Genomic DNA, 14,912 nt, shown 5'->3' with positions numbered 1-14,912 from the left:
TAGGTAGTACCCATCTGAAGATGCCACATCATAACAGAGTTTGTTCCGATCTATGGTGCACATAGATAGAAAGATGTAAATGAATATAATACTAGTACTTTTACGAAGATTGTCGATCACAAACACTAATCATTAATTAATAAAATCTAAACTCGAGGCCCTTTTTTTCAAATGCTTTACTAAAGCAAGATCATAAGTATTTTGGAGACATGTCGGTTGTGTTATACACCGACCTCAATGTTAGCTTTGTGAATCACAAAATATTCAGCGAAAAATATAGGTTTCACCGTTGGTAAAAAACTAAAGTTTGAATTTCAAGAATTTCAAACTATATAAAACCCTTAGTTTGGGAGGTTAAGATTTTCCCAGTGCGCTGTTATATATACTTGATTGGTCGGTACAAGTTGCGATTTCCGACGGGAATCTTTCTTAAAAGCAGACATTGGCCGTAAATCCGTAATGCCGGTTCTCAAACAATACAATACGATATCAATCTGAATGCCAAAAGAGACCAAAATCAAATATAGAAAAAGTGCTAACAATGTTGTGGGAGGGGAGACGAGGCGCTCACACCATGAATTATGCGCCTTGGGAGCCTTGCAGGCGCCTCAATCGCCTTGGACAACATAGAACTGCTAAAATGACACCTGACATACACAACAATTTGCCCAATTCACTGGCTTCTTACTGCGAATGCTATCGATATTCAGTTTATGTAGTAAGATTTTCTTGAATCATACAAAAACGGCCACAGATGTTACCGCCAAGGTCAGGAAAAGTTTCACAGCCAGGAATAGGTTTCACTTTACCATTTGTTTCTACATGTACCGGGTATTTGAGGAGGTGACTTTTCATTTCTGTTGCCTCATCCGCTGCGAACTGTTTCCAGTTGCATTCTGCTATGGACCTAACCCTTCTAACACATTCTAAGCTCTCCGGTTGCGTAAAGCAATCCTCTACAACTCCAATGTGTTCTGCCCACAATGACATCCTGTAACCATAAACCTGCAGAGACACAGCGGAGTCAGGAAGACGGGAACTAAATGAGATGACACAACATTGGGATAAAAAATGACATTTCGATGATGCAAAAACAGCACGCGGGTAACTGATCAAAGCTTACCTGTCCATGGGGACTAGATTGTTTATTTTCCCAAGTATGCCGAGGTTGGTAGGCACCCATTGCAATTTCAGTATCTCTACTGCCCTCCAGTGAACGCTGATTGATGTTTGCAGACCCCAAAAGTACGAACTCGTCATCAACTATCATGCCTTTTGAATGGACATATATCATGAAACGTCGGCTTTTCTTCATAAGTGCCTAAGAGATGTCAAAAATATAAATGCATTCTTATTTCAAGCTGACAGGAAGTACAAAAAGAAATCCCCTGAAGCAAACTGAATGCCAAAAGATGAGGATTTTGATTAGGAGTTCAAAGGAAATACTTGAGGAGTACTGGGCGCAAGGGGAGTTCCCCGAAAAAATATGTCAGTCCAATCTGGAGATTCTGTATCATTCCTATCTGGAGCCTCGCGATTTCCGAGGCAGAAAAAGTTCAAATAGTCCTGTGGATGCTCAATACCCTCAAGTCCAACCTCTACCAAAGCTTTGCTAACAATCTTGTACATCATTTGCATTGTTTTATGCTGCAAAGTTTAAAAAAATATTCACATCCTTCAATAAACTCTAGGTACCATCTAGTAGAAACTTGTAGAAAAATTTGACTATCAGGCAGTTGCTGGATCTTACCTGCCAAAACAGAATTCTCTGTGTAGCGGGGCCTGCTGGTGCACCTTCTGGCCACATTGGAATAACTATATAGGCAGCAAATCTCTGGCCTGCTCTGATTTTGTTAGCAACCTTCAATGCAATCTCCATTGGTATTAAGTTGTTTGCACCTGCATGACAATGGAAAGCTTAAAATCTGCTTCCAGGGAAAAGAAACTCGGAAGCTGAAAATGCACTTAATCCAAACTATAAGTTGAAAAGATTAAATTCTTTACCTAGGTCTTTGTTTTCTGGCCAATTATACGATGACCCAAGGAAATACTGGTTCTCAATGTAAATGAAATGTTGGGCAGCTCTGATGGCCTTTACATATGCAGCGTGTATGCTCATATCAATCAATACATTCTTCCCGCAGACCAGATTCTGCCACATAAAAAGTAGTAACAGATTAATTTTAATGGAGAAGTAGACTGCGTGCGTTTGTGGTTTTTTAGCTAGATTTTAAGTACTACCTTGCGCTGCAAAGATTTTATCTCACCTTGCTTGTAGCATCTTTTGGATCCTCCGGAAAGCCTTTTACCGAGTTTGAATCAATTGAACGGAATATCTTTGCTCATTGGCAAGCCAACACATAATACATGATTTATCAAATACTGCACAAGAATATTATAGCGGTGAACCCAATCAATTAGTCAGCAAGCTGCTTACTTGAACATGCCAAGTCTGTGGATCATCCTCACTCACATATGTAACTTCATCCATCCCAACAATATCTGGAAGTCTCTCCATCCTCAATAACGCATCATCAGACGATTCTATCTGTTTTTTAGTCTTCTGACGCCTGGAAGTGTCTGACCAGCGCTGCTCAAAATTGGTAAGAACATCGTATGCTGCTGGACCATCAATTTTGCAGTGCATATCATGCCATGGTTGTCTAGGGCAACCATCAGTACGACCCTGTACAGTTGGAAAAAAATAACATCAGAGCAGATATGTCGAATTCTCCTAAGTTACATGTTTGTAACAACATCTCAGAGGTCTTCGACTTGATGTCAAAAGATCCATAAGTAGATTCAACTTCACTTATCGAATTCCACCCAATAGGTGGAACATTTCTAACAGCATTTACAGTATTAATGAAGAGAAAGGGTCGAACGTACGGTAAAATTAGGATTGTGATAATCGTCTTTATGCAGCGTCTGCAGTGTCTTAAAGAGCGAGTGGTTTGGAGTATCATATCGTCCATCGCATAAATCAAGTCCTCCGAGAAAAGCAATGATTTTTCTCCTGCTGTTACCTGCATCAGCATCCACAATGACTGTCTTCTGATGATGTGTATAGATTGTTTCGGTTTCCTGATAAACAAAATCCGAAGACATGCTGAGTAAATAGATTAATGAAGTCCAAAACTAATAACCCATTGCATTTCTGGTATTTCAATTCATTGGACAAACGGACATGTAGCAGCGCACATCTTGATGTATGATGCAAATAAAAATGATAGTTTTTATATTACCCTCTGTTTGGCCCAACTCTCTCGTCCTCCACCAGCTCTAGGACAAAGCAACACTTGCACAGACGAGTGGCTGAAGAAATGACGAGTCTCCTCATCATGGGTCCCCATTAGTCCATCCTGCATATCAGATATTATTTTGATGAGAAATCCACATTTATTGAAGAATTTTAAGAATAGAGTAAAAACAGAAGAATGCTGTATAATCAGAATAGGCTTCTAACTGTACCGTGTCACGCCCCAAGATATTCCGTGAAGTAGGATCATCCCATACAAGAAGAAGCACACGAACTCCTTCCTGTGACTTGGACTTGATAAGATCTCCCAGAGTGCAGTCAGCTGCATATCCAGCATCTCGGACCAATCTAACTTTATGGTACACAGACCACCCAGTGATGTAAATTAAACGGCGTGCCTGACTTATTGCTGTCACTATATCACTCCAACATTTCCCATGTTCATAATGCAGCTCGTGATCAAGCTTCAGAGACGGCAGAAAGCCATCAGGAACATGAGCATCTTGATACAATGTAACTTTTCCACCTTTTCTTAGAGGAAAATATGTACAAGGAACTCCAGTGTAATCAGGACCTGCCCCAACTCCACTACTGAACTCAGTCAATCTGTCAAGTGGGGTGTACTGAATTGAAAGCCTCAACTGAGGTTTGGGTTCACAAAAACTCAAGCAAGGGATGAGAAGAATTGGGAAACTTCCCTCAACTTTCACTCCATGATAAAGCTGTTCTGCCGGGATCGAAACGGTTCCAATAAGCTGAGCACCAACAGTGTTGTTATCTTTAACAGCAAACTGAACTTCCTCAGCATAATGTGCAACAGGCACATTAAAATGTTGCAGCCAATTTGGGTTCTCATTGTTGATCATCACGTAAGTCCTACCAATTGCTGCATTGCTTACAGAAATTGTGACATAAGAATCACTTGTTATCTTGCTCTGGGTAATTTGCTGTTCCAGTTTTTCCGTATTTACAGGTAAGTTTCTTAACATTCCTGTTAATGCAGAAACTGAGACATAAGGATCACTTGTTTTCTTGTTCTGGGTAATTTGCCGTCCTAATTTTGCTGTTTTTCCAGGTAGGCTTCCAAACAAATCTGTTAGCTTTGAAAGGCAAAGGTCTATATTTGGGAGATTTGTCGCTTCATATACCCAAATATCTAAGTTCCCATGCAATAGCAAAGCATTCGAAGACCCACTTCTAGGTGCAAACGGTAACCATTGAGGTGGTGCCATTTTGTGGATTCTAATTATGGTTTGAACTACCAGATTACCTGAAGGACGACAAACCCTGCAAGTTTTTATTCAGTAATGGCCACCGCCTCGTTTCAAAGCCAAACTACCGAGACGTGCAGAAGCCAGCAGATAACCAGTATTGATAGATGAAACACTGAAAACCAGTTTAGTGTTTAGATATTTGAGGCACTACTGACAATGGTGATACTATAAGCTGGGAAGAGTAGGATTAGTGTAAGGATTATGACAAGTTTACGGGTGATACTGATAATGAGTAGTAAGAGAGATCCCACAAGGTGCAGTCGGTGGTTGATTACATGGGGTAATCAGAATGTTGTTGTTAACAATGGAGCTGGTGGTTATCCAACCGTTATTCTCCATCAAGTCAATAGCAAGACCTAAATAAGATGAGTTAGAATGGCAGAAATCATGAACAAGTTGTTGAAATGTAGAGGAGAAAGACTGTTACCGCTTGAATATTCATTTCACATGCAAAATCCGTCTCCAGCAGGATTAGCGGGGCCTCTGAGGCGTTTCCTCGCCATGAATTTCCCAGTACTTTCCAGTTTCCGCATCAATGGCCCAGCTTCATGCCTACAGCTATTTCAATAAAGGTATGGAAAAACATGTCCAGTAACTTTACCATTGATTTTATTGATTTCAAGTGGTTTAAAAAAAATCAGCTCAGTAAATGAGTTTTTGCATACACCTGTAATCCTGTATTATGCATTTCAACTTAATTACTGTGCAAAATCTGTGAAATAACTCATTGTTACAACCAGCTCAAACTGACCTTTCAAACCCACTTTATTAGCCACTATAAATCCACCATATATCAATCGAAACTTGTTTCTAATTACAAAAAATAAAATACCCTTTCGAGTTTTAACTCTACATATTACATCCGTGTCACCAATAACAAAAACAGGTCTTCGTGTACCTTGGCCATGGTTGAAGACGCCAATTCCAGCTTCATATTTTTGTATAGCACAAACCAAACCACAATTCATTGATTATCTCTCTTTTTCTACTTCTGGGCGATCTTCCATAGTGACCGTGTGAATGATTATCATATTTGGTTTTATATGGTAAGATTTTCTTGGATGGCGAAAAATGTACCACAGATGTTACCTCCAACGTCAGGGAAAGTTTCACACCCAGGAATAGGCTTCACTTTGCCCCTTCTTTCAACTTCTACGGGGTATTTGAGGAGGTGACCTCTCATTTCTGTTACATCATCTGCTGCGAACTGCTTCCAGTTATACTCCGCCATGGATCTAACTCTTCTCACACAGTCTAAGCTCTCCGGTTGCATAAAGCAATCCTCTACAATTCCAATGTGTTCTGCCCACAATGACATCCTATAACCATAAATCTGCAAAGAGATGTGGACCACACCCAGTCAGAATTAGCTGAGAAACTACAAATGGCAAATAACACCATCTTCATGAATATTTTTTCTCATACTGCGGAGTTATTCTAGTATAGGGAGACAATTTGGAAGGTCTAATCTAATAACCACGAGAAGAGAATATACCAAATTTCTTTTTTGAAGAAGAGAATATATCAAATAAGTACGGTTTTGGGTCTTGTCTGTTCTAGTTTTGGGTTCTCAACTAGGGCAAACACAAACCTAAGAGAAACAGCTCTGCTTTTGGCCAGTCCTCAGGTACATCAGCCCATAATTTATTAGACAGAAAGTACAAACAGTAAATGTCAGTTTCCTGTTCATAATTCTCTAGTTCGACTTATATCCCATTGCATATCAAAATAATACACCAAGAATTTTGTGGTTTCAGTAGGCTTCAACCTGGTAAGCGGGTACTCTTCTCCCTTGATGAAAAATGCAAATGGTCCATACGGTTATAAAAGCTTACCTGTCCAAGTGGACTATGTTGTTTATTTGCCCAAGTATGCTGGGGTTGGTAGGCACCCATTGCAATCTCAGTATCCCTGGTGCCCTCCATTGAACGCTGATTGATGTTAGCAGATCCCAAAATCACAAATTCATCATCCACTATCATCCCTTTCGAATGAACGTAAATCATGAAGCGTCGACTTTTTCTTGATAATGCCTACAAGATTTAAAAAAATGTATAAATGCATATTCTATCCATGCCAATAGAACTAATGAAAAGAATTATCAGAAACTATATGCAGTGTAATAAAACGTAACCGAAATTTCATCATTGAGAACCATAAACTCAGATATAAAGAGGGGTTAATACAGAGATACATACTTGAGGAGTGTTTGCTGCAGTAGGACTTCCACCAAACGATGCATCACTTCCGTCTGAAGCCTCACGATTTCCGAGGCAGAAGAAGTTCAAATAGTCCTGTGGATGCTCAACACCCTCAAGACCGACCTCTTCCAAAGCTTTGTAAACAATCTCGTACATCATTTGCATTGTTTTATGCTGAAAAATAACCACATCCTTCACTAAACAACCGAATGTCTAGGTACAAATTTCTTGAAATATGATGCAGCAGTTATTAGATCGTACCTGCCAAAAAAGAATTCTTTGTGTAGGAGTACTTGTTGGAACACCTTCTGGCCACATTGGAACAACTATATAAGCAGCAAATCTCTGACCTGCTCTGATTTTATTGGCAATCTTCAATGCAATTTCCATTGGTATTAAGTTGTTTGCACCTGCATAAGGGAAGGCTTAAAAATTCTGCATCCAGCAGAAGGAAACTCTGAAACTGAATTTATAGACACTTCATCAAAACCATAAGCTAAAAAAAAATTATCCTTTACCTAGGTCTTTGTGTTGAGCCCAATTATATGATGAACCGATGAAGTACTGGTTCTCAATATAAATAAAATGTTGGGCAGCTCTGATCGCCTTCACATATGCAGAGTGGATGCTCATATCAATCAACACGTTCTTCCCGCAGACAAGGTTCTGTTAAATAAAATTAGCAATGAATCAACTTAATGAAGAAGTAGATTGTGTGCTTTTAATTTTTAGGCAGTATAGGTTGACATGGACAACTCTGAAAGATAACGAACACCACATTGCAAATCGGAGAAGTTTTTCTCTCACCATGCTTGTAGCCTCTTTTGGATCCTTCGGAAAGCCTTTCACAGAATTTGAATCAATCGAACGGAAAATCTACGCAAATTGGAATAGCAACAATGAACACATAACCTCTTGAATAGAAAAAGAGTAGATCCAATTAGCAAGCTCATTACCTGAACATGCCAACTCTCAGGATCATCCACACTGAAGGATTGAATTTCGTTTATTCCAACAATATCTGGCATTCTTTCTATCCTCAGTAGCGCATCATCAGATGATTTTTTCAGTTTTTTTATTCCGTGACGTTTGGAAGTCTTCGTCCATCGTTGTTCAAAATTGTTGAGAATATCATATGCTGCTGGACCATCTACTTTGCTGTGCATATCATGCCATGGTTCTCTTGGACAACCAGTAGTGGGACCCTGTGCAATTAAACAGAGGAAATGGAAGACATAAGACCACAACTTTAGAGCTAAGACTGACCCAGGTCTCTATCCAGTTCCATGTTAATAGAAACCAATTCTAAAATATAAGCAAATTATCACGATAAACCTATCTTTAAGAAGTTCATCCAAAGGTGGAATCACTACAAAAAATACAGCACAACAGGCAAAAAAAGATCGGAGGATCACCGTATAAGTAGGGTTGTGATAGTCGTCTTTATGCAGTGTCTGTAATGTCCTAAATATCGGATGCTGTGGAGTATCATATCGCCCATCACACAAATCAAGCCCTCCAATAAAAGCTACAATTTTTCTCCTATTATTACCTGCATCATCATCCACAATCACTGTCTTCTGATGATGTGTATAGATGGTTTCAGTTTCCTGATGACCAAAAACCAAAGACAAGTTGAATAAGTATTTCACATCTGACAGTGATATGATAAGATTCAAATAGTAACAAAAATTGGAAAATATTCTGACAATAATTTATCAGCAAAAACCAAATGTCCAGTTCAAACATTACACATCCATAACATAAAAGTTCATTCAGTTCATAAATTACCCGTTGTTTGGCCCAGCTGTGACGTTTTCCAGCAGATCTAGGACAAAGCAGAACTTGCACAGACGAGTGCTTGAAAAAACGGCGAGTCTCCTCATCATGGGTTGCCATTAGTCCATCCTGCATACGAGAAGTAACATATTGAGAACTCCGTAATTGTAGACGACCAACAACTTCTCCATAAAAGATAACGCAGCAAACATGAAACACGTACAAACATTTTGAGTTTCGGGATAATCCAACCTAAATATGGCAACACATACAGCCAAGAAGAACTCACTATGTAAGACAAGAAACTAATACAGAAAATAAACCATGAGAAAATGTGATCACAATCAAGGACACTCTACATAAGTTATATACGTTTCTTCGTCTACTTTATCTGGTGGCAACTCTAGACTTTCGACTACTTGATCCTAGATAGTTAAATCTAGTGCATTAATGTTAATAGATGTAATAAAATAAATGAGGCAGGTAACTCTACCGTGTTATAACCCAAGATGTTCCTCGAAGTAGGATCATCCCATACAAGAAGTAGCACGCGAACTCCTTCTTGTGACTTGTCTTTGAGAAGATCTCCCAGCGTGTAGTCAGCTTTATATGCAGCATCTCGAACCAGGACAACTTTATGGTACACAGACCATCCAGTGATGTAAATTAAACGGCGTGCCTGACTTATCGAAGTCATAATATCACTCCAACATTTCCCATGATCATAATGCATCTCGTGATCAAGCTTCAGAGACGGCAGAGAACCATCTGGAACATGAGCATCTTGATACAATGTAACTTTTCCACCTTTTCTTAGAGGAAAATAGGTACCAGGAACCCCAGTGTAATCAGGACCCGCCCCAACTCCACTACTAAAAACAGTCAATCTGTCAATAGGGATGTACTGAATCGAAAGCCTCAATTGAGCTCCAGGTTTGCAAGGTTTCCCATTAGAACCGAGAATCGGGTAACTTCCCTCTACTTTAGCTCCATAGTAAAGCTGTTCTGTAGGAATCGAAACAGTTCCTATAAGCTGAGAACCAACAACATCGTTATCTTTAACAGCAAATTGAACTTCCGCAGCATGATGTGCAACAGGCACATTAAAATGTTGCAACCAATTTGGGTTCTCATTATTACTCATCACATAAGTCCTGCCAATTACAGATTTGCAAACTGAAATAGTCACATAAGGATCACTTGTTATCTTATTCTGAGTAAGGTGCCCTTCCAATTTCGCTGCTTTTCCAGGAAAACCACCAAACATATCAGTTATCTTCTTATGAAACATGTCCATATTTGGTAGATTTCTCGCTTCATACACCCATATATCAAAGTTCCCATGCATTAGCATAACCTTCAAAGACCCGCCCTTAGATGGAACAGGTACAATTTGCAACCCATTAGCTGGTACGATTGGTAAATTCTGATTATAATGTGAACTACCATTAAACGACGAAGAATTCGAATACATATGATGAGGCGACCCAGTAGGCTGATGCTGATGACTACTTGAAAATGAATTATTCGAATAACCACCATACATATCTCTTTCGTACCTTGCACTACTATGGCTTTGAAGCACCGGACCAGAACTCAATCCCGGTGGTGATGACACTTGAGGAGGAGCAGAAGATTGTGGTTGTTGATGCTGCTCAGATAAATGCATATTACTTAAGGCATCATCCAAATGTGGATAATACGACGAAGAAGAATCTTTATTCGGCAATGGAGGTGCCGAACTCTCTTGTCGTTCATATCCATGAAAACTATCGAGACGAGCAGGAGCCGGCCCGGACGGACTATCATTATGTTGACTATCATTATGTTGATCAACATAATGAAAACTGCCATGGTGTGATAAGCTTGGCTGATGACTTAAACTAGGCTGATGAGAAAGGTGAGGTTGCTGTGGTGGTGGTGGTGGTACAGTATTAGGATTTGGATATGAATATGGGTATGGGTAAGGGTTATGAATTTGGGGATTAGGGTTTGGAGCATAATAATGTGGAGGAGGTGAAGAGTATGGTGGATACTGATAATCAGAAGGTGGATGTGGGTAAGCTGAAGGTGGTGGTGGATGTGGGTAAGCTGAAGGTGGTGGTGGTGGGTATGCTGAAGGTGGTTGTTGATATGGGTATGGTTGAGGTTGATATGGGGAATAACCAGGTCTTGGAGGGTAAACAGGTGCATATGGATCTGAATTTGGTGGTTGTGATTGTGGTGGTGGTGGTGGATATCTATATGGATCTCCTCCTCCATATGGAGGATATGATGATCCGTGATTCGACATTAAAATAGAATTAACAACAACTACAAAAATTGATTGGTTTTTTTAATTTCTGTAAAAAATTATAGATTCGAAGTGGAAGATTGTGGTTAGCGTTTACCGGAATTTGGAATTTCGTTAATGTTGATTCTCCAGCCGGCAAGCGGAGCTTCGGAGAAGAGAAGAAGAAGAAGAGACGGGGAAAGAAATCAGCAGATTCTGTTTTGTCGCTCTCTCATGAAGATGAAGTTTCCTCTGTACTTGCAAAAATGAATGATCATGTGACCCAATCTTCCATTAAAAAAATCAATGAAATGGGAAAATTTCTTTCTTTTTGGTGCACCAAAAATGCCGTCAGGTTGACTAGTCCAGATACTTTGACTGGGCCCCTGGGTGAGAAAAAGTATCGTCTCATTCTTGTAGGCAATCCATTGAATGCTGGTATTGATATAGTAATACTTCTCCGCGTCTCTTATTACTTTCATTTTTTTTCCGTAAAAAATGAGAACTTCAGATGCATTAGTAACGCGGATTCAGAAAATTGGTACCCATACAGGCTTTTCAAAATCATACTTCATTTATCAAAACAAAAAAATCTCCACCAATTCTTGGATAATCTTAAAGTTAGAGACTTGCAACATTTTAAAGTTCCATGAAACAAACTTGCTATAAGACTAAGTCATATGAGCTAGATTGAGCTGTTAGATTAGCAGAAAAGTGTTGCAGTTCAAAAAAAAAGTGTGGTCTATTTGTTAATACTAGTTCTCTCTTTTAACATGTGCTCAAAATTGAACTAGCAGCGAGATTGAAGCGCTGAATGGTTCAGCGCTAAAAAAATCACCTTTTCGTTGAATGGTTCAGTGCTGTGCGATTTATTTTTTGATCTGACGGCTGAGATTTAAAGCGCCGAACCAAACAGCGATGGGCTGACGTGGACTGCTAATCTAACTGCTAGATTAGCACTCCCATAGGACTTAGAAGGTAGTCCTACTTGACGTGGACTGCTAATCTAGCTGCTAGATTAGCAACCATAGAACTAAGCCCAAGGGCCTAACTAGTTTTGAAACAAACCAGTATGTATCACCGCATAAAGCGGTTATTGGATCAGATCCAGTCCAATATTTTCAAGAACATGTATACTTAAATAACATGTTCTAAATTTTTTTAAGTAACAGTGTCTAGAGGAATCAAAGTATCAATGCCTAAAGTAACAGTATCTAAAGTAGCCTTGGTCTTCTGAATCTGTCTTCTGAATATTTTGGGGGTTTGTTCCTCTTGCAAAGCTCTACATACCTAACAAAAATAAGTTCATTTCGAGATGTATAACATCATCATCTCTGACTTTGAATATGAGTCGTGAAAAATCGATTAATTATTAACAGTATAAATTAAGATTGTTAGATGATAAGGTTTCGTATTTCAGAATACGCTCATTTTTGGTAGGAACGTAGGCTTCGTAAGAGGAACATATCCATAAAATATTAGTTTCAAATCCGCTATTATTTAGTTTGTATTCGCAAAAATGATGTATAATGTGTGAGATAGTGTGAGAATAAACATGTACGGGGTACGGGGATCCTCCCTCTATATACAATAGATAAAGCAGAGCAATGCAACTTCTTCATGTTTCTCGGTTTTTCTTACAAGCCAGAGAACAATAGATTGATAATTACAAACAAACAAGGTTAATCAAATAGGTCCACATGTTGATGTATGTGTCTTCAAAAGGATTATGTTTACTCTTCAACATTACGTCTATCCACCTCATTTTTATGTGTTAATTAACTGCTACGATCATAGACGGTGCATGATCCTCTCGACATAAATAATGCAATTGTCAACAGATTTGACCAGTGGTCAACCACTAGGTAATTATACATAGTACTCCCCCTTGGATGGCCATCCTTTTAAGATTGTTTCCTTGTTAAAGCTTTGTTAATAGGATCCGATGCGATAAAATCCGAGAAAACTGTCTTGATAAAACCGTGCTAGAAATATTCAACTAGGACAAAAACTGGTCGAAAAGAGAGAAATATGGATGCCTGAGTCGGAAAAACGAATTATTCGGGGATACAAATATAATCACCAATCACTAGTCATAGTTAAATGCACCTTGAGTCCTTCAGGACCAACATCTTGAGTCAGAAGCACGAATTTTCAAGTGCATCAGCATGGGAGAATACTATAATTTTGCAGAACCAATCCCGAGGTTCGACGGGAAACACTCAAATAACACTTAAAGCGATTATATTTCTCTGTCGCACTTCTTTTCAGACAGTAACCTATAGTATTCATGATCCACAATTTTATGGTCTGTGAAAAAGCGGAGGTCTAACAACCACACCCAATATTTCATTTAGGCAATCTGTATGGACTAACTCCAAGTTATATTTATGTTTCTCAATGTAATCAGCAAATCCGCGAGCCTGATTATTATGAGAAACAACATGAACGGTACCAAAGACCAATGTTTAAGTGTCAATCAATTTCAATCAACAACCAAAGGTTGGATTTACCAATTGATTGAACCACGCACAACCTGTGATATTTCAATTATATAAATAAATATAATGCGGAAAAGAAATAACACAGACACCAGAAGTTTTGTTAACGAGGAAACTGTAAATGCAGGAAAACCCCGGGTCCTAGTCCAGATTTGAACACCATACTGTATTAAGATGCTACAGACTCTAGCCTACTACAAGTTAACTTCGGACTGGAATGTAGTTGAGCCCTGACTAATCTCACACATTAAGGTAAAGTCGCGTTTCTTACGCCTCTGAATCCCAGCAAGTCTCTACGCACTTGATTCTTTTAGATAATCTCACCCACAACTAAGAGTTGCTATGACCCAAAGTCGAAGAATTGATAATAAGTTTGTCTCACACAGAAAAATCTATTTTGATAGATAAATCTGTCTCCCGCAGAAATACCTACGAAGTTTTTGTTCCATCTTTTGATAAATCAAGGTAAACATGAACCAATTGATAATCCGATCTTATATTCCCGAAGAACATCCTAGAAATATCAGTCACCTCACAATAACTTAACCATATGGTAAATAGAACAAGTTATTGTGGAATCACAAAGAATGAGACTAAGAGCTTTGTGATTACTTTTTATATCTTACCTATCGGAGATAAAACTCGAGCAAATTTTAGATAAGATAGTACTCAATACGATAACGTATTGATAACGTTACGAGCTCTTCGTGATGATAACGTGTTGCAATCACTTTATTAATAAAGCTATCAAATAATGGTATTGATAAAGTTAGGTAATAACATAAAGGATTTAGTTTAGTACACGTAGTAGGTAAAGCAGAGAAATGCGACTTCTTCACGTCTCTTATTACTTTAGCTTTTTTTTTACAAGCCTGGGAACAATATATTGGTATTGATAAAGACACATGACTAATCAAATAAGTTCATGTGTTGACGTACTATATTTAAAAGAATTATGTTTTTCTTTCAGTATAAATTCTATCCACCTCATCCTATCACATTACTAAACTGATATGTTTAACAGTAATAGTCGGCGCATAATCCTATCGAGGTTTTGACATAATATATGACTATACATAACACTTTGTTTTATACCAGATCTTTTTCATTGATATCAGAGTGAAATAACAAAGAGGAGCTGAATATACATCAATGATGAACCAAATAGTAAGAGATTTCATGATATAAAAGTACAAACTCGAATACAGTAGCATCATAGATCTTAGCAGTGAGGTCGCTTTTGAAAGAGTTTTATTTTATTTTTTTTATTTTGTCGAGAGAGATTTTGAGAGAAGCAAGAAACCAATTATGTTTTTTTGCTAGAAATGCATCTAGTAGCTTATTGCAATAACACAAAATATACCAGGTGACCCATAATCGATATAGTAGTCCGAAACCTACGGTTTTAAAGATGTTTCCTGGTCTAAATTTTTTCTTCTAAATGATGTTTGTCCTATGGCTAAGTATATCACCATGTGATTGAAAAACTGCATTATGAGCTTAAATTTAATCATAAGTGGATGTACACAACAATTCAAAAATTGTTATTTAAACGGTAACATATGTTTTGTGATTTGAAAATCTACGATTCATGTAACTCAAAAAAAAAAATCGTGAAACGAAAAT

General features: G+C 38.4%; 2 protein-coding genes across 2 annotated transcripts; both read right to left on the bottom strand.

Annotated features, from left to right (window-relative positions):
• Positions 1-495: 495 nt before the first annotated feature.
• On the bottom strand, positions 496-5,437 carry LOC113274794 (phospholipase D beta 1-like). Its single transcript, XM_026524182.1, has 11 exons — positions 4,961-5,437; positions 3,472-4,889; positions 3,246-3,362; positions 2,890-3,084; positions 2,438-2,686; positions 2,268-2,336; positions 2,005-2,152; positions 1,751-1,899; positions 1,447-1,647; positions 1,124-1,321; positions 496-1,005 (listed from the first exon to the last, which is right to left on the bottom strand). Exons 2-11 carry the CDS (start codon positions 4,489-4,491, stop codon positions 712-714), a joined length of 2,640 nt encoding a protein of 879 aa, XP_026379967.1. The 5' UTR covers positions 4,492-4,889; positions 4,961-5,437; the 3' UTR covers positions 496-711.
• On the bottom strand, positions 5,425-11,090 carry LOC113274793 (phospholipase D gamma 1-like). Its single transcript, XM_026524181.1, has 10 exons — positions 9,007-11,090; positions 8,526-8,642; positions 8,150-8,344; positions 7,691-7,939; positions 7,542-7,610; positions 7,253-7,400; positions 6,996-7,144; positions 6,732-6,908; positions 6,369-6,566; positions 5,425-5,866 (listed from the first exon to the last, which is right to left on the bottom strand). The coding sequence occupies exons 1-10, from the start codon at positions 10,804-10,806 to the stop codon at positions 5,573-5,575; spliced, it is 3,396 nt and encodes a 1,131-aa protein (XP_026379966.1). The 5' UTR covers positions 10,807-11,090; the 3' UTR covers positions 5,425-5,572.
• Positions 11,091-14,912: the final 3,822 nt, after the last annotated feature.

Source organism: Papaver somniferum, chromosome 4 (genome assembly GCF_003573695.1).
Source record: "Papaver somniferum cultivar HN1 chromosome 4, ASM357369v1, whole genome shotgun sequence".
Lineage (NCBI taxonomy): Eukaryota > Viridiplantae > Streptophyta > Magnoliopsida > Ranunculales > Papaveraceae > Papaver > Papaver somniferum.
This window is presented reverse-complemented; position numbering and strand designations above follow the sequence as displayed.